At 40.1% G+C, this 24,758-nt stretch overlaps 1 protein-coding gene across 3 annotated transcripts in view; it reads left to right on the top strand.

The window, feature by feature from the left end:
* AP3B1 (adaptor related protein complex 3 subunit beta 1) overlaps nucleotides 1-24,758 on the top strand; it is a 343,754-nt gene that overhangs the window by 189,569 nt on the left and 129,427 nt on the right. For all 3 annotated transcript variants that reach the window (XM_084629231.1, XM_084629233.1, XM_084629232.1), the window contains exons 12-14: nucleotides 1,098-1,160; nucleotides 2,079-2,211; nucleotides 9,064-9,173. In XM_084629231.1, the coding sequence (XP_084485357.1) occupies nucleotides 1,098-1,160; nucleotides 2,079-2,211; nucleotides 9,064-9,173 (306 nt within the window). The remainder of the gene's footprint in view (nucleotides 1-1,097; nucleotides 1,161-2,078; nucleotides 2,212-9,063; nucleotides 9,174-24,758) is intronic.

Here is a 24,758-nt window from a genome sequence, read left to right on the forward strand (position 1 = left end):
TAACAGCTTACATTAAAACTAAAAATAAAACATCTCTCCTTTATTTCACCACATTTGTGGTGGATATCTGACATTCTGCTCTCTGTGTTGTCATTATTTACAAGGTGGTGGTTAAATTAAGTGCTATGAAGATGGAAAAAATGCTAACCATTACTATTAAATGCAATATGTAGTGTTTCAAAAAAGTTAATAAGTGCTAAATTGTTGTACACATCATTTAAAAAAACTTCAGTGTTAAAAAATTACTCCTAAAACTCAAGTGCTCAAGTATGCAGACCTGTCAAACTTCCCACTTTAATGTGGGGACGCCTGCAATTTGTTGTTCCATTTAGAACCAGACAATTAGTCAAAACTCTTCTAAATCCAAATACATGTCTCGTTCAGTTACTGAGTTCATATTACCAGCTTTTTCTCTTGCTAAAGGTCCTTTCTGGCTATGTTCTGCATTCAGATTGCATTGGCGGTCTCCAATATAGGGAACTTCCTGCTTCAGTGTTGATGCAGCCTCGAAACTTTTGATGTGGTACACAGGTGTAGCATATCAGGAGTGATTTTATTTTTTTCCTCACCAAAAATTAGGGGGAGACTTTTGAGGATGAGCTGTAATTTGTCAAAAAAGAATTTGATGAATGCTATGGAAGCACCTATTTCCATCAAATAAGGACTCTTGATCACAGCTGCTTTGAGAATGAGTTATGGAAATTTCATTCATTGCTGTCTGGCACCTTCTCTTTCCACTCCCACTCCTCAACCTAGTCATGTCCCATGCTTCTTTTTTTCTTTGTTTTGTCTACATCATGTTGGAAAACACATCACCATGCTCCACTTGTTATACAGTGGCTAGTTATTTTGCTACAGCTAGTGGGAAATGCAGGGCTGAGCCCTACTGTGTTGCTTTGAAAGCACATTCTTTAGGTTCTGGAGGACGTTAAAATTTCAGGGTACTGCAGATTTCTGCCTAAACTATTAAGGGCTCTGTTAAGTTTTAAGTGGTACTTTTTCTTGTAGATAAAATACAATATGCATATAATTTCTAAAAAGTATATTTTATTATAAGTTGATTAAAATAAGTAGAAAACATCTCTTCTCTCCTTCAGCTTGAAATCTTGACAAATTTAGCAAATGAGGCCAACATATCAACACTACTTCGAGAATTTCAGGTTTGTACGCAATTCAAGAGTATTCTTGCGTAAATTGCATTCTGTTAACATATTACATGTATTATAAAGTTTCTGTAGATGAACTTGGAAATTTTTAAACGATAGTCCTGCTGCTGTATAAGATGCTCTTTTGAATGAAACAGACTGTGTGTGTGATACAACTGTAGAACTTTTCTGGGATGTAGGAATGAATTCTTTTAACTGTTTTGCTTTGAACACTGCTGCATACTACTATCGGTTGTAGAGAGGCAAAAATGTAAGGAATGAAACTCAAGTGTTTATTAAAACAAATCCTGCCAAGCGAATTCCATTGTTAAGCTGGGTTAAGAAGATAATATTTTAGATTTAGCGACATGTGGTCACTGTCACTGGCTGCTAATTTCTCTTCTTTAAATAATTGGAATAAAGTGTTATCTACTATATATTTCCTATTACTTTATACATCTTTGCCAGATGTGCAGTGTCAACAGTGTGTGTCCTTTTTCTCCTCCTCTCATTTTCATTCCTCCAGTTCTCAGGCTAGGCTTCCCCAAAAGAAACTGGTTCTTTTTTCAGACAGGTTGGTTATTCATAGATTTACAGATGGAGCTAGTTAAATGGACTGAAACCTTCTGGAAGAGAGAGCTCATCAACCTCCTTCAGCCTTGCACTCAAACTAATTTCTGTTTTTGGGTGATTACCTTTTCTCTGCCCCCCCCTCCTCCCCCCATGCGTCAGAAACCTCTGTCATCACAGGTGACAGAAGCTGGCAAGACAATACGTTCTTAAAACATATACAGGATAGCAGCATAATTTCTAATGTGCAATGTAGCTTTGTAAATTAAATATACTCTAAAGTACATTTATTTAATATAGATAAGTTAAGTTTCCAGTTAATAACACCAGTGTGTTGACTAATGGAAATCCTGTTTTCTCCAGACCTACGTGAAAAGCCAAGATAAACAATTTGCTGCAGCTACAATTCAGGCTATAGGCAGATGTGCAACCAACATCTCAGAAGTGACTGACACATGCCTTAATGGCTTAGTGTGTTTGTTGTCCAACAGAGATGGTAAGCTAAATGTTCTGTTTGTGGTTTTGAGTTACTTGATATCTTGAATCATCTTCTTGGCAGTGTCCACAGGTAGCAACAGATTTTAAAAGTATATTGAATCATGATGTCTGTTTGAAGTCAATTGGCATGGCTATGGAATAACAAACTCAGCTAGACAAATAGTAACATTGCTTGGTTTATCCTGTGGTTTAAAATTGTTTTCATAGTTTGACTCCCCACTCCGCTTTAAAGAAAGCTGTGCATTACTCCCACTGTGCAGTTACACTGACACCTGTAATTGTTCAAAATGTAATTAATGATATGCAATGTGTTTCACAGCGAATAGTAGTTTAATATTTTGTCTAATAATAGTATGTTTCGTTGCATTAAAACAGTTAGCCTGCAGAGGGTGCTAAAAGCAGGGGAATGGCATTTTGTACACATAAATGGTGAAATCAAAGAGCATATTAAACAGTTTTAGAATAGGCAGCTCCAGACTTGGTTTGGTTTTGTAATTTAGCTTCCTATTAATTTTGTACACAAAATAGAACAGTTACAAATCGCTTAGGAGCACAAGGAGTGACTATAGGCCAAATAGAATACTGTAGCAAAACACTACACATCTGTCTTTGAAAAAGGCACTGGTAGTTAGTGTAGTTATATAATAATCACACAGAAGGAAACAAATAAGGAAATTACACTTACTGTCTGTTAATATAAGATACAGTGTGTTTGGCAAAATCTACTTGGAAATACTCAAGTCTTCAGAGGTGTGAGCTTTAAAGACAAACTTACTAACTGGGACTAATGATACAGAAGACGGATAAATAATATTAGTTAAAATGTTCAAAGTTAGGTTTCTGAATTCATGTTTATGCACCTAAATAGGAGGCCTTATTATTTTTCTTTCAATGGTGCTGAGCTCCTATTGCTTCCATTGATTTCAGTGGGGTTTGTGGGAGCTCAGCATTTCGAAAAAAATCAGGCCATTTATATATCCATGTTTTTTTTGTTTTTGTGGCTGGCGGTCCAGAATAACAGAGTATGGGTTTTCCTTCTTTTCTCATGCCCGTTACCTTTCTGGCTAAATGAAAACGTTTCTTCCAGCATGCTCCTTCCTTTACTTCATGTTAGTAGGGAATATTTTCATCCATCTAATAGCCTGGGCTGCTAGTCATTTTGCTAAGGATTTCTTAGTCATTTCTGAACAGCTTTGTTCACCTAATATTTCTGAATAGCTTTGTTCACCCAGCTTTGAGCTACCAGGAGATACAGTAACTATAGAGGTTGTCTTCTCATCGCTTACGGACTTAATTGAAAGTAATAATCGTCCTCTCATGATGTTTTCAGCTTTTAGAAGTTTGTGATATCCATCTTGCAATCACTTCTAAATCAGGAACTGCCCCCAAACAAACAGGTGTTGGAAGGTTGTCAGCACTTTTTATTAAGCATCGCTACTGGTCCTTTGCTCCATATCTCTGCCGTAACAACACTGTCCTTTTGACTTCTTTCAAATCAGTTGAATGACATGTAGTTGGTCATACAAGAGGGCACAAGAAACCCCTACTTGCCTGTAGCACGCCTGTGCAAGAATTTGGAGTCAGGGCACCCAGGAATGGTGCGTGAGTGGGCTAAAGTTTTGGTAGTGACCCAGCTTGCTCTGCACTCTTTCTGCTAAGTTTCAATCTTGAGCAATTTTCAGGACCCGATTTACAAATTTCTGTGAACAGAAGCTTACATAATAGCACTTTTATATATACAAACAAAATCAAAATCCAATACAGATTTCCCCCCTCTCTCCTTTCCCACCCTTGTTTATGGAAGATATGGAAAGGCTTAGAATTAGTCTTTCTCATTTCCTTGTGATTTCCTCAGCACATCAGAAGTTGTGCCTGCTCTCCTGACTTCTCTGTGAAAACTCCCATGTGATTGCTAGATTTCTTGAAGCAATTGCTTTGCTAAGGTGCGGTTCTCTGGTGCTGTTCTCATTAAGATGGAGAAACTAATTCCAAACCTGTTGGAGACAGACAGGATACGAAGCCACTTCTTTGTTCTGTCCTGAGTGTACAAACTAGAATTTCAGTAAGTTTACTTTCTGAGGTGACCTAGTTACTTGTTCTGTTTCAGGTTGTGCCAAACTTACACAAATTCTTTAATTTTTTTAAAAGAAGTTATAGTAGACTATGAAAATGCAATTACAGTGCATAGAGTTTTAACATTTACTTTTTTTTCTGGGAGGTAAATATCAGTTTGAACAAGTATGTCCTGTACTTCATAAGGGGAATAACACTAGAGCTGGTGATATCTTATCAGTAATAAAGTAAAAGAGAACTTTAACTGTGCATATTGTATTAAACAAAATATATATTTACTTGGTTTAAGGGTCAAGGTAATGTGGTAGTGGGTGGAAAAGTATCAACAAGGTCAAAGCTTGGAGTCTGGAAAGGGTTGCCAAGTATCCACACAGCCAACAAATTTGTTACAATGAAGAAGTTTGATGTTTAATTCCAGCTATTTGACTACCCTTTCATTGTCTCACATAGGTGCTTCATACTGCCTTCCTGTGGTTCAAAGAGGCTGTACTCTCCAAATGAGTGTACTTGCAATAAATACATCTTAGCCTCTTTTAAAACGCCTTTTACATAAATTCTATAATACGCATGAAATAGCCTCTTCAGTTTCATATTTAGTTGCTTCAGCCCTCATTTAACATGTATAACTAATTAACCTAAAAAATGTGTTTATCATACAAAATGCTGCACTGAAAGTTGGAGCCTCTTTTGAAGCTCTTGTTTTTTCCAATGCCATTTTAATATTCTGTATGTTTTTCCTAGTTGTGGATTTCTGAATGGTGTTGGAGTGGTTAAATTCTCACTTGGGAAAATTATTGTAATTCGTACCATTCAAAATGTGGTTCGCTGTGTGACTTTTTTTTGTTTTCAGCTATACCACTATGGATTACTACAATGGAATTTTGTGTGACTGAACACAGTATGGTTTTGATGAGTTGTGATGTGTCAAAGGTTTTTTTTAGTGATTGTGTTTCTCGAGTTAAATACTCGTTCCAATATTGCGTAGAAGTCTTTTGCCAAAGCTTGCAGTAGTGATTTGAGAATGTTATGATTAGTGGTCAGTGACTTTGTGTAGAGAATTGAGAAGCTGCTGACACATCTCACAATTTCTGTTTGTTCAGACAGTCCTCACCAGAATACCTTTTCATATTTACTGTCTCCCAGTTCCCAAACCTCGTAGGTAAACTGTTTCATTCAGAAGCACCTGTTGATGTTTTTGGAATTTCTACCTCATTTATCGTTACATTTCTTATAATCTCTTTTACTTTAGTTCTAGCTCCAGTATCCCTATGGAGTATTGCTATACTGTGTCTACAGTCCAGATGTTTTGTGTTACCTCTGATTCTTTCATTACATTCTATGTTGCTCAATCTGTATTTGAACTTCAACTAATTTTTGTTCGTAGACTGGCAGATGAATATGTAACTGTATATAGCTTTCCTTGTTTTGATTAATGCTCATCACACATTGTATTAATTTTATAAGATTATATCTTTTCATCCTAATGTTACTGCTTGATTTTCACTTCTGAGATGTTAAACCACCTAACTCAGGGGTGGGCAAAGCTGGATCTGGCTCGTAGGATTGCCCCCTGTGGTGCCACAGGCCTTGCACCACTCTCAGAAGCGGCCAGCACCACATCCCTGCTGCCCCTTACCTCCAGGCACCGCCCCCCACAGCTCCCATTGGCCGGGAACGGGGGAGGTACCTGGAGGCGTGGCAAGGGCAGTGCTCAGAGCCCTGTGGTCCCCCTCCCCCAGGAGGCCGCACAGGGACGTGGTGCTGGATGCTTCCTGGAGCAGCACACAGGCAGGTAGGGAGCATGCCAGTGCACGCCACTGCCACCCCAGAGCCACTTTAGGTAAGCGGCGCTGGGCCGGAGCCCAAACCGCTGCTGCACTCTGCACCCCAACCCTCTGTCCTGAGCCCACTGTCGCTTCCTGAACCCCTCCTGCACCCCAACCCCCGCTGCACCCATCCTGCACCCCAACCCCCTTCCCTGAGCCCCCTCCTGCAGTCTGCACCCCTCCTGCATCCCTGAGCCCCCTCATACACCCCTCACTCCTCCTCTGCCCTGAGCCCCTTCCTGCACACTGCACCCCCTCCCACACCCCAGCCCCTGCCCTGGCCCTGCATACAATTTCCCCACCCAGAAGTGGCCCTCGGGCCAAAACGTTTGCCCACCCCTGACCGAACTGTTGTTTTTTCGCCAATGTATTAATATATTTACCAGTATGTCTTGCTGGTTTTTGAACCCTCCCTATTCAGAAAATAAACTTCACAGTGCACCTGCTTATTATTCTAGATTACTTCCAATTGTATTATGATATTAATTTATTTTGATCTCATTTGTACTTTTAACATTTTTATTGGTAGCTATATTCTTTTAACAGGAATCATGTCAGTTCATCTGCTTTATCGTTCCAATTCAGTACTTCAGACTTGCTTCTTCTATCACATACATTTATTTGCTCCTAAATGCTTCTGCAAAGTGGTTCCTATACATTTCTTTGTACATAATTTACATTGCACTTTATCATGTACATTTCCACAATGCCTGTGACTTTTAGGCATATCTTAGAACCCATCTTAGTAGTTAGGTCTTGGTTTAAATTAGTTTTCTTGTGTAAACACTTGACTTTTACGCATGATTTTTTTAGTTTGACGTAGTATAATCTTTTTTTAACAAAGCATACTGCATAATTAATTAACTTTCATTTTGTTGGTCTGCAGTTTCTACTGTTCTGTGTATATCACTGCCCTTAAAGTTGTGATTGCATTTTGACCTTATCTTATTACTTTTCATAGGAAGGAAAAAGATCAGATGTTATCAGTGCTTGAAAAACTTACAAACACTGAGCCGAAGGGCCTTTTATCCTTAATTGATACAGAAGATGGCAGGGTGGGGATATTGGGACTCCTAGATAGCACCTTTTGTGGAAGTGGTTACTTCCCAAACTTTGTATTATGCGGACACAAACTGTTTTAGATAGTCCTTGTTTTAATTTGCTGTTCAGTTACCCTCATTACTAAGTGGCATTCAAGGAAAATATGTTATTACAAGGATTATTTGGGGGAATTCTGTTTCTTTCCCCTCCAAACTACTTACAGGTTTGGTGAAAAATTCACACTTGACAAGTTTGATGCTTTTTTTTTAAAACTTTTTCTTTCATTGTAATTTTTGGCAATAGTGAAGGGGACAAAATGCTCTCCAAAATAACCTGGACGGTAAGATTGCGTAAATCCTTGGCGTCCGTGGAGCAGATGTATTTTGAAATTTAGGGTTTTTTCTACATAGGGATTCTCAGGAAGATTAACCTGTATTAAATGAAGGTGTGAATTTAAAGTGGAGTGCTTACATTGCATTAAATCCCTGTTTGAACAGTCTCATTCAGAATGAAAGTGGCCTCAATTCGGTTTAGCTTAATTTGATCCACTTTAAATTCACACTTTTTAGTTAGTTTAAATTAACTTCCTGTCCCCATGCTGGTAAGCCTTGATTTTTCTATCTAATTATGTAATTTTAACCTTGATTCAAGAAATTAGTTTGGAGAAATGACTCAGTTGTCATGTCAAATGGAGGATGACATGGAGGGCCTAAATGAAATGGAGAGCCTAAAATTTAAGCTCTTCAGAGGTTCAAGAGGTATCCATGGATAGCTACAGCTGTAATTTTTAAAACAAAAATCCACCAGTGTGAGCTCTTCTAATTTCTAGATGACCATGGTAATGTTTAAGGGATTTCTTTCCCCCAGTACACTTCTTGTGTACATCTTTCCTTTTCTTTCTGATTACTGATATAAATTGAAAATGAACAGTCCATGTGTTGGATTAACTATTCAAATACAAGGATGTTATGATCTGTTTGGGGAAATATAAGTTTACTTTTCCCCAATGATTGTTTTCAAAGTGCATGTACAGTATGAGGAAAAATAATTGTCTGCTTTTTCTAGTAGACATGAAAATTAGAATTATAGTGAACTTCTGTTACATTAGTAGGTCTATTTATTTATTTATTTATTTTTGCTTTCGTTTCAACCTTGACTATGTTTGACTTTTCTTTATCTTTCCTAACATGAGTTTATTCTTGCATAGAAGCCTACCTCTGCACCAGTGAGGGTTTTTCAGCTTCAAAAATTGCATATTTCATACAAGTTGATCAAGCTGCGAATGTTACTTGTTACAGTAGTTAAGCATTCCAGTGCATGACTTGGACATAAATCTTCAAACAGCTTGCCTATTTGGGATCCTCATTTGAATGTACTAGAGATTAGATTATGGAATTGGGAGAGAGGATGGGGGGAGGGAGGGTGAGTGTGCAAATGTAGTGTTTTGCTATTTTTACTGTTTGTTGAATTAGCTGGCAATTTCCTGAACAACCTATATTTCTTTGAGAGTCCATTAAATACTACAGTTTAATTATGTGGAATAGGTATTTGTGCCTCTATAATGACTTACTTAAAAATAGAAAAATTAAGTACAGACACATTAAAACTTAATTAAAAGGAATCATCAAGAAGTGTGTATAATGAGACATGCTTTTGTTATCTCTTACCATGATCCTTCCTCCTCTTTTTTTCCTCTCATAACTTGCTTGTTGGAGCAGGGCCTGTCTTCAGATTTATAAAAGATCTGCACATTTATGTTACTATTATAAATTAAATTAGTTCTGCAGTTAAACTGGTTAGATCATTTACAGTTTTGAAACAGTTGCTGACAATTTTGTGCACATGATTTGAATTCCATCTGCATAAATACTTTTAAAATAAATTTTATAACTTGTTTTTGTCTTTATCAGAAATAGTAGTTGCTGAAAGTGTAGTTGTCATTAAGAAACTTCTACAAACACAGCCCGCGCACCATGGTGAAATTATTAAACATATGGCAAAGCTCTTGGACACTATTACTGTAAGTATTTCTGCATATTTCCGTACTTTCTATGCTAACTAATTAAACTTGTAATACTGCTGGTGAACTTGGACCAGAAATGGAAACAGATACATTAGAGAAATGGAACATTTATCTTAGGTAAGAGATGGAATAGAAGCTGTCAAGTGGTCTCAGTTTGTTTCTTAAAAGTGGGAAGGTATTTAAGAAAAAGATACTTTAAAATGGTAATGTCAATAATACCTTATGCTAAGCTGAAGATTACTCCTGAGGGCATTCTGCGGCCAAAAATTAAAAATTCTGAAAGTTTTATTTGTCAATAAATAAATGCAGAAGCTTCAGCATGGCAGTGGGGAGCACAGGCCACCGGCTGCACAAAGGTGGAAGATCACCCTGCAGCCTCCCCACTCCCAGGACATGGACTTAGCCGTGCGGCTGCACCCGACACAGCACAAGGCCTGGGCCTGCCCCAGAAACACTCTGAGGCCATGTCCCTCTGCACCAGGTGTGGGGCAGGTAGGCTCAACCAGGCAGAATGCAAGTTTGGAGGGGCTCTGTGTGGGGGATCCAGGTGTAGGGTGAGAGGATTCTGTGTGGGACAATCTGGGTGCAGGCAGCTCAGTGGGGGGTCTAGATGTGTGGGGATCTGGATGCACAGAGGCTTGTTGCGGGGTTCCAGATTCAGGGGCTTCCAGGTAAAGGTTGTTGGGGCTCATCAGAGGGGTCTGAGTGTGGGGTCTCAGCGGGGTGGGGGCAGGGTCTGGGTGCTGGGGGAGTGGGGCTTGGTGCGGTGGGGTCTGGGTGCAGCTAGTTAGTGGTCTGGGGAGCTGGATGTGGGGACTCAGGGTGGGGGTTTGAGTGCAGGGATCTCAGTGGGGGGTGGTCTGGGTGAAGGGGTGGGGGTCTGGAGGCAGGGGATTTGGGCGCACAGGTTGCGGTTCAGTGGGGTGGGGTTCGGCTATGGAGGGTTAAAGGGGTTCTGGATGTACTGGGTGAGGCTTCGCAGGGTTGTCTGAGTATGGGAGGTCCAGATGCACAGGGGTTGGGTGGATGGGGAGCAGCTCCCCATACAGTGACCCCTCCCCCCATAGCTGAGGAGTGATGGGGGCAGGAAGCAGGGGAGGATGCTGAGCTTCGTGCAGCTGGGGGAGGTTTCTGGGGGTGGATCTGACGCAGCCCCAGGCACTCTTTGCAGGGGAAGAAGGTGGTCCTATCCTCTGCTGCCTCCAGCCCAGCTGGGACTAGCAGCTGATCCCGACTCAGGGTAGGAGCCACTGGCTGGGGTGTCCCCAGCCCCATTGTGATGTACCTTTCTGCTGGTTGCTCTGGGTGCCTGAAACGTTGAACCTGCGCTGCTAGGGAGTGGTTCATGACTGCTCTTGCAGTTTCACTTTGCTTCCCTGTCAGAAAGTAATTTTTCTGCAGGGAAGCAAAGAAATCTGCAGGGGGACATGAATTCTGCACACATGCAGTGGTGCAGAATTCCCTTAGGAGTAGAAGATGGAGGGATACTTTAGGGCAAGAAATATGAGTTTAATATGGAAAATATAGCAGGAGCGGGACAGCTATGCTGGTGGGCTTTCAGGCAACTTTTTCTTATTTAAGTATTTGTTTCCATGCTTATGTTGTTTCCAAATATTTTTCCTTCGAGGGATAATTTTTATTTTACCTTCATATGATGCAAAACACATGAGCTATGTGCTCATTGCTCAGTGTTAGAATTCTCACTGATCTCTTGGCCATTAATGATCCTGTGGCACTTATCAGTAGAATTGGAGTATTATCTTCTGTGTGCTAGGTTAAATCAAAGTTTGGGTAACTACACCCTTGTTGCAATTGTTAATGGTGCACTTCACTTCCTGTCTTAAAGTGTGGTGTAGTGAGTGGTCTACAATGCATTAAGTTTCATAAGGGATGGAGAGTAATATGGCTCAGTGTTAATTTAGCATTTTTTAAATTGCAGTATGATTTCTTAAAGTATTAAAATATAAATCACATAAACTAAAATATTTGATTTGTTGAGTCTGGCTTTTTTTGGATAAGACAAAGTTCTCATGGCTTGTACATCAAAACACAATTGAATTTCATCTTCTGAATTGTTCAAACCCTGTATAAAAATTTTGAATGGTTACTGTTCTATTAAAATGTTCATGGCTTCACTCATATCAAACAGGTATTAATGGATAAGGAAAGATTCAGAATAGCCTGAATATAAGCATTTGCAAAAACAGACTCATTCAAATAAAATTTTATTAGCACTCGTATCTGCAATATTTAAGTCTTGCTGAATACCCCAAATATCTGTTATTTTGTATGTGAGTGCGCCTCCCCTTGGGTTTTTTGCCCTTGTTCATGGGTTTCCAGTGTAATATTGGATCAAAATCTATGTTAATCATGCTAATTTTGAAGCCCCCGTCAGGGACTGAGTCAAGTTACCAAAGGGATTGCATCACTTTGTGTAATCGTGATCTCCCACCACAGCTAAACTCTGCTGGAACAGTGGAACTGTTAACCTCGAGTGAGGCTTGCATGTCCATGAGATGGAGCATCCTTAGTGACCAGGAATCTAGAAGTATCTCCCAGAACGAGTATGACCATGACACCTATTTGACATAGTGTCCCCTTCCTTGGCCTTTTGGCTGTCAAACTATCATCTCCTGCACCACAGTTCTATTCCTAAGTTTATTAGGGAGAGTAGTAAAACAATCCCTGCATTTCAGGTTTAATGAGTGTCCTGTGCTTTCCCCGGCTCTGCAAGTGTGAGAAGCAGATGACAGAATATTGTTGCGGTGTGGGATTGTATTACAGTAGGTTTGATATGTTTATACATTGTACAGTGGCAAGACGTTTTTAACTAGCTACAGGGCTTGAGCTCCTGATTTGGGATATGGTGGAGGGTTTAAAACTACCTTTTAAAATATAAGTTTTAAGAGAAATGAAATCAGAGTTCACTCTAAGGGCAAGTCTACAGTACAAAATTAAGTTGACCTAAGTTACGTTGACTACAGCCAATCACAGTAATTACATCACTTTTGCATGTCCACACTACACTCCTTGTGTTGACGGTGTGCGTCCTCACCAGGAGTGCTTGCACCAATTGAGTGGTCACTAATGCATTGTGGGACAGCTTCTGAAAGGCAGCAACAGTTGATCTAAGCAGTGCAGTGTCTGCACTGACACTGTGTTGACCTAACTACATCAACCTAAGCACTACACTTTTTGTTGGAGGTGGAGTTATTAAGTTAGTGTAGTGAGTGAGTTACATCGGTGGAAGCTGCATTTTAGTGTAGACCCTTATACAGTTAGGCTGACATAAGCTGCCTTACATCGACCTAACTCTGTAGTGTGGACCAGGCTTATGTGGGAAGTGATTATTATAATTTTTCTAGTGGTCACCTTAAAGAAATTTGCTCTGTGGGCTGATTATTCCATAATTGTTCACTATGTGGTTTTCCTGTACTTTCTTTGGAAGCATCAGATACCAGTCCCTATCAAAGACTTAATAATGGACTGGCATTTTTCTAGACTTTAGACTACTAAGCAGTTATTACTCTTTTAGAAAGTTACTATCCCATTTTCATGATAAGAGCTTTGTTTATTAAACTGCTCTGCTGGAGTCAAATGTGCTGGATCATCAAGATAAAGGCCTACTGTCTGTCCCTAAGAGCCCTGTCTCTTTCAGGGCATGCCTTGAATGGGATAGAGTATTCTTCTGTGTAGCCAGCTAGTTTTAGATTGACTTATTTTCCTTTAAAAAAATCAATAATAGGAAATTCAATTAAATTATGTTAAGAGATGTTTAAGATTGCAAATGTCAGGTAATGCCAAGTTAAGATTGCATGCAAGTCTTTAATAACATAACCATGTATTATTTCTCAAATAATGCATAATAATATCAATTTTTTCGACAGTCTTCCAAGGTGGTCAGTGAATGAGGTCAGGGATCTTAAAAGCTCAGTGTAAGAACTAAAATGAAACAGGATTCAGTGTTTGCGTGTGGCACACATTCCCCTTACTTTTCCATGTATTAATGTGCTCGTAACGTTTAGCTCATAATTGCAAAAATACATACTTTTTTTTTTTCACAAAGGGTTGACAGCTAAAATAACATCTCTGCCTCAGTGTCTGCTGTGTGAAACATTAAGCAAGGATTTAAAAACTTTTTTTGTTTTTTAAAGGAGTGGTCAGGGGATTTTTTTCATTTGTTTTGCTTAGAAACAGTCACCTCTCGTAAGTTGGTTTCAAGATTCTTTAGTGAAACTAGAAAAGATGTACTTGCCTACTATCCTGTTTCCCCTTCTTAAATGGTATGGCAGAAAGTGGCTAACTTAAATGTAAGTGAGGATTGGAACTTCCAGTTGTTGTAAGAATACATATATGATTGATGTAAGAGTTTGGTATCTTAGGAAATTGTGGCATAAAGGAAAACAGAGTAAAATACTGTGAGCTACATTGAGCTTTCATATAAATGAGGCAAATATTTTTGTCCCATCTTATAACAGACCCTGTGAAATTGAATTGAATTTGACCCTGTGAAAATGATGACAAAAATTAAATAAAAAGAATAAAATAAAAACAAGACACTTATCATTAGAAAATAATTCCTTTTAATCTATTCCAATATACTTTCCTTGAATGTGTGTTTATAGTTAGGGTATTTTTGTTTGTTTTAATGGGTACAAATTGGACAGTGTGTCATTTGTGCATTCGGAGTTTGTTATAAATTTCACCTGTGTTGGGCTGATGGGTTTGTCATTTTCAGTGAGGAAGTACCTAGTGGACACTGGATTCAGGAAGAAAAATCCTTCACAGCAATGTTGCTCTGAGGTGTCACCCAATATGAAATGTCCTAGTTCTTGTGGAAGTTTCCTCAAAGTAATTTAAAATGGTATAGGACAGCAAGCTAAATATGTCTAACTAATTATAAAGCAGTGTTAGGAAGTTCAATAAGAAATAATTGCAGAGCTGTTTGAGGCCATGCTAAGATTCAATCTCTCATTTACAAGAAAAATTCTGAGCAAGTCCATGCTTTGTACCCTCTGCATGACTGGAACTCATCATATGGTGTTCTTTAAAAATCATTATTTTCCTTTTACCCTACTTGTTTCTGTTATCACTTGTAGTATGTCTGAACTTAGCTCATAAGCTCTTTTGGGCAGGAACCCAGGTCTTTTTCTATGTTTTGTAGAGTGCTTAGCTATATAAATATATATTATTCAATACAGTTCTGTGCTAACGCTTTCCCTTCACACATCTCAAGAACCCTCACTTTCTAACTTTGAGATGTACCTGAAAAATGTGGCAGCTTTAGGAGTTGAAGATATTAAACAAGGAAAATCTCTCAAATTCAAGCTCTTTAAAAATGATAGTATTCACTGCCAGCCAAGTTAAACATGAAGTAGACAATCTGTCATCACTCTTTACAATTTAATATTTAGCAAACTGTGGGTGAGAAACCTATGTGAGGTCTGCTGTTTTAAAAAAAAAAGTGGGGGGTGACAGCAGCCTTAATTAATATACCTAATAGTGCCAACATTTAAAAAAAAAATTGTGGGGAAAGAGCACAGTATGTGTACTGCAGAACAGTGACATGATTCAAAGGAATCATTGCCTGAATGCTCACCCATAAATTTGACTGCACTTTGGAATAGCTAAGATCCTCATTAATTATCTTTTTTGTGTTGCTCTGACATATCCACATTCTAAGTGATCCTTTTTATGAAATCAGAGGGTGGATGTTCAAAAACTGTTGGAATGTCTTGCATTTTTCAGTACAGATAAAAAATAATAGACTAGACTGAAATCTCAGAATCAATCCTCTATATGGGGTTTAGAGGCATTTTTTGTTAAAGGTTGGTAACATTTTCTAACATAATTTGAACCTGCTGATTTTGAAAATGGTTGTTACCAAGCTGAATTTTGAATGTAATTTATTTGCAAGCTCAAACTTGCAAATAAATATGGCCACCAAACTTCACCAGAAATGTTTGATTTACCGACTGTGTCCATGTACCTGTCAGTAAAATCAAATTCTTTGGCATAATTCTTTTTCATTCTATTAAGAACAGAAATGAGAAGAGACATTTCATAGTTTTAACACACATTGCACCCTAATATTCAACTTTTTGAAGCAGTTTAGTCATCTGTATATCATAATATTAGAAATAAGTTAATCGTAACACAGAAGTTTATTTTCCTGCAACATGTGAAATCATTTTCTTGCATGCTTAGTATTTGTTTTGTAGTTACATAATGACTTGTAGTTGGAGTCATATAATTAATATAGAATAGGTGGTAGTGGGATTTTTTTTACGAATAGAGGGAGGTGGTGGTTTGTGTCATTCATATTGGTTACAGCTATAGGTAAACCATAGAACTAGTAGTAAGTCTCAGGAGATCCACTCCAGTTTCCTAAAGTCTATGCATTATTTGTTAAAAATCCGGTAAAGGAGACATGCATGAAGCAAGTGAAGAAGGATTGCATAGAATAAGGGAGGCAACAGCCATTAGAAAGAAACTACAAGATGTCAAATATAGAGGCCATTAACAGAATTGAGTTAATCTTTCATTCAGAACAGATAGTATCAGTCATGTGGCACAGAAAATGCTGTGCCCAACACGCTGACAAAGTTAAAATCCAGAGGCTACAGAAAGCAAGAACATCTGCAACAAGTGTATCGTGTGGCAAGCTGTAGTGATCTCAGTAAAGACACCAGTGTCCATAGTACAAGAGAGTCCAGTTCTGTGAAACTTCCTGCCTGGAGATGTTGCAAGTTTTTTGTCAAGTACTCCCAGAACAGAGACTCATCTCTGCAACTACGTTGAAGATGAGTGAACAGATCATGCAAACAGCAGTATTTGACTACAAAATGAGTGATCATTTAGCTGGAGTAAATTACCTTCTAGCTGCTGAAGGCAAGTACCACCTGGCTTGTTACATCCTGTTTATGAAGTCTGTGATGAGAAGGAATGAAGGCACAAAATTTACTGAAATAGCAGTGCTTTGGCTTCAAAATGAGCTTCAAAAAGCAGCCAGTCAAGGCCATGTTTTTGAGCTACTTGAAGTTTGGCATTGTTACTGCAATCTTGCAACGGAAACTGTCATTGAAATTCCACACACTTAACTTTACATCATTCGTAGATCATCATGCAAGGAAAATCTCCAAACTCATATTGGGATTTTATTTCAGTTCACTTCCTTGCCTGATTGGTCGCATGCTGAGAGACAAACACTCATGTCCAGCCAAGTATAAATATGTATCTGTCTCACAAATGATGAGATGACCATTCTCGAGAAGACACATTTCTATCACTCGTACATGTTGCACCGAAAATTTCACACCCTGGCCACAAAGGTTTCTTTGTCAGTGAAGATCATGCATCACCAAGACTTGTTCAGATTGCCTGTACGTGTTCCTCCACTTGCTGTATGAAGGCCAATCTTTTCTTGAGGGCAATACTGATGAAGAGAACCTTAAGAAACGGGAATCAGTGAAATTCAAGGTGCTTAGTGTAGCTCATTATATATTGTGTGAATGGTGGAAGGTAATGGACATCAAAGCATATTGGTCTTGGGTGCACCCTCCATCAAGCAACTGGGCAAAACAACTTATTCTGCTTTTTCATGAGTCTGGCCACTGTATGTATTATGAAGGAATCTTAAAGGTGGACAAAGCCTTAGTAGAGAAAACCGTGCTAACAATGGATGATGAGAATGGTTGCTGCTGTTTCTCCTAATCTTATTCCCAAGAAATGTATTCACTATGTAGCTGACAATATTAATATACATTATACTTCTCTGAATGGAAAAACACATTTCATAAACCCAAATCACTGCTTGGCAAAGATGACTTGCTACAATCTGACGTTTATTGATCTAAAGTAATCAAACAGCACACTCGGTGTTCCTGATCTAGGTGACACAATCATACCAGCCAGTGTAAGAAATGATGAAGCTAAACCAGTAGTCAAGAACCCTGTTCGCAGAGTGGTACTCTGAATCTGAAGAAGACTGCAAATCTGCAGTGATAGCAAGATCCTCTGATATGGCTTTTTATCATTAAACTTCAAAATGAGGATGTGGATGGACACATGACAACAGAATCAGTAATAACTACCATTGGACACTCATCAGTCATTCAAGCCCCTGCCCATGAGCTAGACACTCTTGTTACTTTTGCATAGGGATGCAAATATGTCATCAGTGCATTGGCAGCAGTACATGGTTCTAACAGTTGATGAAGCTCTGTACTGTACACTGATGGAACTAAAGTGGGCTGCACCAGAGTACAGAGAGTGGCTTATTTCATGATTAGGAAGCCTTCATGTCTGAATGAACTTTCAAAAACTCTAAGGTCAGCACCCACAGTCTTTGGAGCTAGCAGATGCCTGGATTGAAGGTGATGTTTTTAGCCCAAACTCAACAGAACAAGCTAGGAATGGCAAGTCATATGCTAGAGCAATGCAGGCTCACAAATTGATATTTCAAGCACTGTGGAGCCTGCTTCTTCCACAACTCTTGGACTTCATAGCAACACATGATCAGGAGCTCAAAGAGAATACCATCAGAGCTACTCGGTCACATTGTTATGGTGAGCTCATGTCAGTTCATGCTTCACAAAGATTTTGAAATCTCACCTCTACATTTGCAAAGGTGAAGGTAGTGTGAACTTCAGGTTTTGGTGGCAGTACATGGAAATGGTGGCCCTACCGCTCATATTCAGCTGTGCCCAGAGAGAAGGAAATGGAGAGCTGCATCTCTTGACCTTCAAATGTGTGCTGTCATTCTCCATGATATCTGACCATACAAACTATATATGGTGGGGTACTATCTGCATCACAGAATTGCATCAACTATTGACATGCTCAGGTTGTTCCAGCAAGGGAACTTTGTTGTCAAGAGATCATGTCTGAAGTTCAACCAAGTGGATCCTAATTAGAGCCAAGAGTGGCTTAATGGCATAGGAAAGAAAGGAGGTGGAATTGCAGGCATCACCAAGACTTGTTCAGCCATCAGCAAATAGGTCTTGATTTACAACCTAAGAGCCCAAATTGCAGCAGACACCTGACCCTTGTTCCACGTTGGCTTGGATGACCAACTTATTCACATAAGTCAAGGAAGCAGTGTGACAATGAAGATGAGAATGCCCTCTTATAAACACTTCACTGATTCAAGGTTTTTTCTGGTGAGGAACCACCCTCTTCATTGCAAAATGTTGAAACAAAAGTTCTGGCCACTAAAGCTGTAGAAGATACAATGTTGCATGCAAATATCCTAGGACAGGTGAAATTGGACAGCTTTGTGGGGAGAAATAGCTTGTGACGGAAGAGGGCGAGCCTAGACATATACATGTTCATGATGTGCTGCTAAAAAATAATGCTCCAACTTCTTCTATACTGTATGAGGTGGGGAAAGAAGTCAAAGGAAAGTTTTTACCATGAAGGTAGACAGAAATATTCTTCAGTGATTAATCTCAGCCTATGAAGCTGGCAAGACTGTGAATTTGCAACAAATTTTGAAACATGAGTTAATGCCTGCCCTTTGGCATTAGCACAGTCAAATGGCAGACTAAGAACAGGCACAAAAGCAATACTCGGTGATGTACTGACAGCTGATGTCCACTGCTTGCCAACAGTTACCCCTGTTGAGAGAAGCTGTTGTGTAATAGATGCAAAAGCTTCTGCAAGCCGTCTGGAACTAAAATGTTTGGAGACCCTGCAGGGATATTTGTAAAAACTGGAGCAGACTTCTACAGAATAAATTGTGATGTGTTTGACAGGTATTGCAAGGAGTCTATCAAGGGTGATATAATGTAGAAAGAGAGGTACAAGACCCATCCGAAGAGTAGTGAAAGGAAAATATGTGCCTCTTCCACACGCAGTAATTGGATGAATTTCATTGCAGTTCCAGAAAATAAGGAGGACCTTGCAATATTTTTGTCCGAGCAACTAATGACACAAGCACAACATGATAAAATCATTCTGGCTGGTGGCTTTCAGGATGAGACTGAAGTGAGACGCTCAATATTGAGCAGGTGAGACCAATCAGCTGTGTGTTTATCAGGAAGATGCAGACACAAGTATGATTTTTACGCTGTGTCCATAGGGATACCAACAGTGTTGGTTGGTGCAGTCAGGTAGACTGATGTGCTTATTCTCTTGCTGGCTCACTATAGCAAAATGACATGCGGGCAGCTTTGAATGAAAGCTGGCACATCAAAGGAACCAAAGAATTCTCCTGCTCATGCCATTTGTGAGCAACTACAATAGGGACCTACTGTTCTGGAAATTCTCTATTTGCAAAATCATGGCCCGACTGGTTGTGATGCTGGACACAGCAAGAAGATAAATATGGAAAGTTTTTCAGCGATGCCATTAGCTTCTAACTCAGAAGGGGTGACCTGGACCTGAAGGTGAAAAGCGTAGCAGAGCTTATTTATAAGATGTATGTAGAAGTCCCGAGCAGTGACAAAGTATGTGCCATTTTGTTCAGAATGCTCTACCCCCAAATAGTGATGCAGTTTTCTTTCACATATACACAGACACTAGTTTGGAGACAGGCCCACTGCCCAAATGCAATACTTCCTCTTCCAAATAGAGTGGGTTGGAAACAGAAGGATGGAGAGATCTGGTGCTACAGCTTGTGTCATTGCCACCAATTCCAGCAGATTGCATGGAGGCAATATTCTGTGGCCACACAATAGGGTGCAGAAGTCACCAATGTAGGTGTAGGACAGCATGACTTGTCTCTACAGGAGCATGCAAATATAGACAACTGGAATAAGATTGTGTCCATGTATCTGACAATTAGTGCAGAAGGACAGTATTATCAAATAAGTAGATGTTAACATAATAATTGACCTATTAGGATGTTGATTCAGTCTGCCACTGTATACCAAAGTTTCTTGAAATAGTGTTGAATAGTTTCACAATAGTGAAACTTGTGTGCATCAAAATATTTACTTAATGTTTAGTCAAGAAAATAATTTCACTTTTAAAAACAAGTGTTTTTAGATTGTGTTGTATTTGATAGTTAAGTCAGCTTGTATACTTTTATTTCAAGATGCTAATGCTCAAGTTTAAGAGCCATGTAAGCATGATCAGTCATAATTGTATAACCTATTAAATTATTTTGAGTACCTCTTGCAAATAAGAAACTGAAATTCAATAGTTTTGTAAAAAGTTTTACAAACTATTTGATCACTTTTATTATCTCCAACAGCTAATTAAGATCTAACTGAAGTATGTTAATCCTAAACGAAAAGGAAATAAAGATTTACACTTAAGCAATTTCCATATGTTACTTTATTCTCTTGGTAGAGGCCTTTACATACAACATGCAGGGTTGGCAACAACCATGTTTGGATTCAGCACATCCTAATTATCCTAAAAAGACTTGCTACTATTTTTTAACAAAAAATGCCACAAACAGGTAACTTCTTTGAAAACCCAGCTAGTCTATAAGTTTTTATTTTTTCTAGCATACTACTGCAGTGCTTCTATCCATTTGTAGTTTTCCCCCCTACTAGTTAAATTATTATTCTTATTTAGGCTTGGCAGGATTCTGTTTTAATCAATAACTGTCGGTAAATGTCGATTTCAGCTGACACACAGAAATTGGCGGGAAAAAATCAATCAGTAACAGTTGACGTGCCTGCAGGGATAGAGTATCACTGGTCCTGCCACCATGCAGAGAGTCCTCTGCAGCCCTGCTGTCACAGGAGTGAGCAAGTGGGTCCCTGACAATGGAGCTGCAGAGGGCTCCCTGTGCTGCCTCAGGGCCATTGTCACCAGATCCCTGCATGCAACAAGGTGCCGCAGAGGCTGCGGTACTGGAAGGATAGAACTGAGACCATGGCCAGGACGGCAAGAAAGAGGAGGCAGAGTTCTTAGCCATGAGGGAGACTATCCCACTGCTCAGTGGCTCCCGTGGCAGTGCAGGGCAAGTCCACTGCAGCCCCGCTGTCATGAGCTTTCTCTCTAACCACCAGCTGATAGTACCAAGGCTGCAGCCTTCCCCACACTTTGTGCCGCCTGGGATCAGATGTCACAGGTCCTGAGACCATGCAGGGAGCCCTTTGCAGCTCTACTGTTAATGCCCCACTCATTCATTTGCCAGCCAATAGTTTGGGAGCCATCCCCGGGCAGGAACTGTTCATCAGCGGGGCAGCGGACAACAACTAGTGCTACTGTTTACAGCAGGGGTTTTCAAATGGGCAGGTTGGGACCCCTCAGGGGGTCATGAGGTTATTATATGGAGGGTCGCGAGCTGTCACCCTCGACCCCAAACCCTGCTTTGCCTCCAGCATTTATAATAGTGTTAAATATATTTAAAAGTGTTTTTAATGTATAACGGAGGTTGCCATACAGTCCTGGTCAGGGGGTCTGTGCTTCACTGGGCCAGGATGATTGCAGCTTCCCCTGCACCTTGCTCCTCGGTGTCCTGACACATGTGATTATGCAGGGAGCCCCCTATAGCCCACTGTCAGCACTGCCCTAGCCCCAGCCCTACCTCCACAAATATAAAAATAATAAAAATATAAAAAATCTTAAAAATAAAAATTGATAAAAATCATTGACATTAGAAAAAAGAAAAATTGAATTCTGCCAGGCCTATTCATATTGCAGTAGTAGTTGGACTCCATCCTTACTGTGCTAGGCACTCTATAGATACATAAAATACATTAATGGACTATAAGGTGGGTAGAAAGCTGGCTACATTGTCAGGCTCAACGGGTAGTGATCAACGGCTCAATGTCTAATTGGCAGCTGGTATCAAGCGGAGTGCCCCAGGGGGTTGGTCCTGGGGCCGGTTTTGTTCAACATCTTTATTAGTGATCTGGATGATGGGATTAATTGCACCCTCAGCAAATTCACAGATGATACTAAGATGGGGGGAGAGGTAGATATGGTGGAGGGTAGGGATAGGGTCCAGAATGACCTAGACAAATTGGAGGATTGGGCCAAAAGAAATCTGATGAGGTTCAACAAGGGCAAGTGCAGAGTCCTGCACTTAGGACGGAAGAATCCCATGCACCGCTACAGGCTGGGGACCGACTGGCTAAGCGGCAGTTCTTCAGAAAAGGACTTGGGGATTACAGTGGACGAGAAGCTGGATATGAGTCAGCAGTGTGCCCTTGTTGCCAAGAAGGCCAACGACATATTGGGCTCTATTAGTAGGAGCATTGCCAACAGATCGAGGGAAATGATTATTCCCCTCTATTCGGCAATGGTGAGGCCACACCTGGAGTGTTCCGTCTACACTACAGAAGGGATGTGAACAAACTAGAGAGAGTCCAGCAGGGGGCAATGAAAATGAGTAGGGGGCTGGGGCACATGATTTACAAGAAGAGATTGAGGGAATTGGGGTTATTTAGTCTGCAGAAGAGAAGAGTGAGGAGGGATTTGATAGCAGCCTTCAGCTACCTGAAGGGGGGTTCCAAAGAGGATGGAGCTCGGCTGTTCTAAGTGGTGGCAGATGACAGAACAAGAAGCAATGGTCTCAAGTTGCAGTGTGGGAGGTCTAGGTTGGATATTAGGAAACACTATTTCACTAGGAGGGTAGTGAAGCACTGGAATGGGTTACCTAGGGAGGTGGTGAAATCTCCATCCTTAGATGTTTTTCAGATCCAGCTTGACAAAGCCCTGGCTGGGATGATTTAGTTGGTGTTGGTCCTGCTTTGAGCAGGGGATTGGACTAGATGACCTTCCAACCCTAATATTCTGTGATAAGAAAGACGCTGCTGTTCTGAAGAGTTTACAATCTAAGTATGTTCTAAATTAGGTTCTCCCTCCCATTAAAGATTGGCAGGGGCACATTGTGCCCAGGATCAAGCACTCACTGTTCTGCCTGGTGCTGCTTGCTAGGTATTTCGCTGTTGTCTTGCCCTCATCTAGCATTACTAAGGCAACTTCCACGTATTGGTGGTATTTTGCTTCTGTCATCTTTCATTCTGTTTCAGGGACATTCTCAGTTGTGTCAAGGTGCACAGCTTGATTGTGAAACAGGTATGCAGGGCTAATTTTTAATCAGGAGTTGGGAAGGAACACTTGCCACTGGGATGAAAGGAGCATGAGGCGTTGCCAGCTTTGTCGGTTGGAGGGAGATTAAAGTGGATACTTGGCACTGGAGAGTTTAACACTTGGAAGGGAAATTGTATTGGGGCATGCCATTGACAGGAGGGATTAAGAAGCATTGATAGCTAGGAAAAGAGGGTTAGGTTACTATTCTTGCCATTAGAATAGGATTGGGAGGCTTGTGGGAGTGGTCTTAGGGCATGTCCTCCTCTCCTGCTGCCACTGCCTCTCCCCTCCTCCCAAAAATAAACCTCAAGAGGGATGCACTTCTGGAACATCCTCTTATTGCTGCATTTCAGGTATGGGCTCCAAGAGTGCAGGATACATGTTGGCTAGCTGTTTCCATTGATTAAGCCCTACTTTCCTTAAATTGTGGGGAGGTGTCCTAGAGTACGGGCTTTGTTCCTATACCAAATCCAAAACTGCAGCTCGTAGTCTTGCCTGAGCTGTTTGCCCTGCTCTGGAATAACTACTTAAACTTTTTTAAACCTTTAGACCAATTACATCTTCATGCATCCTGCTATTAATATGAAAGTCTCTCCATGTGCAATACATTACATTTGTTTAGTGTTCTAGAGTTCTGTAGTTTTCTCTCTCAAATATGCATAGTCCTTTGAGGCATTGCAACCCAGTAAATACTGGATTTGTAAGGTTTTAGCCAGACTAAAACAAAAAGAAAAATGCGGCTGAGCTGGAGGAGGGAGCGGAATCACCTTTAAAGAATTTCACGTTGTTGGGGTTCGTATAATAGAGGAGTCCTTGAAATGTTTCACTGTGGAAAAACAATTCAGAAAACAAAAAAACAATACTACCCCCTCCAACCTCCCCGCTGTTTCCCAGGCACTTTCCCATCCTCTAGCAAACAGTCTGCCATTTCAACCTCTTTCTAATGCCAGCTGAATTTCAAAACCTATTGGGTGTGGATGCAGAATATTAGGTCTAATTTGCTATTAGTTTAGATGTCTGTTGATTCCTTCCTTGACAAATTTGAGTAAATAAAATTTTGTGTTTGCAAGATTTACTTTAGAATGGCATGTTGTGCAATGAGGTTTTAGTTGAAAACACAATAGCTATTGAATTAAGCTGCTTACAGAGTGATCTATAAAATCTTTCTAGATGTCTTTCTCTAACTGCGGAACAGCCAAGGACTCATTCCCTCTCCCACAACAGCCCCCCTCCCCCCGACAAGTTAATGGGTTAAAATGGCAGTAGAAACTGCCTTCTAATACTAGGGTTTGAAAAGTGCACTTAACCACTTGCTCAGGGCATGTAGAATAAAGCATCAGGCAAAGTAATTTACAATCCTGTTTTCCTTTGAGGATAATGCAAAGCAAGACTACATAATGGAAGTATTATTTCCTGTATTTTTGTCAATTCAAGGTCCCTACTTACGCTCTACTGGAAAGGCAATGAAGGAGTAGAAGTGGCTTCATTTCTTGTTTGCTGTTTTTGAATGGTTTAGAATGTCTCAAACAATGGGTACAGGATCATACACTTGCTATTACATAGATGAGGACTGAGAGACTTAAA

This window comes from Lepidochelys olivacea (assembly GCF_965140295.1).
Source record: "Lepidochelys olivacea isolate rLepOli2 genome assembly, chromosome: 5".
Taxonomy (NCBI): domain Eukaryota; kingdom Metazoa; phylum Chordata; order Testudines; family Cheloniidae; genus Lepidochelys; species Lepidochelys olivacea.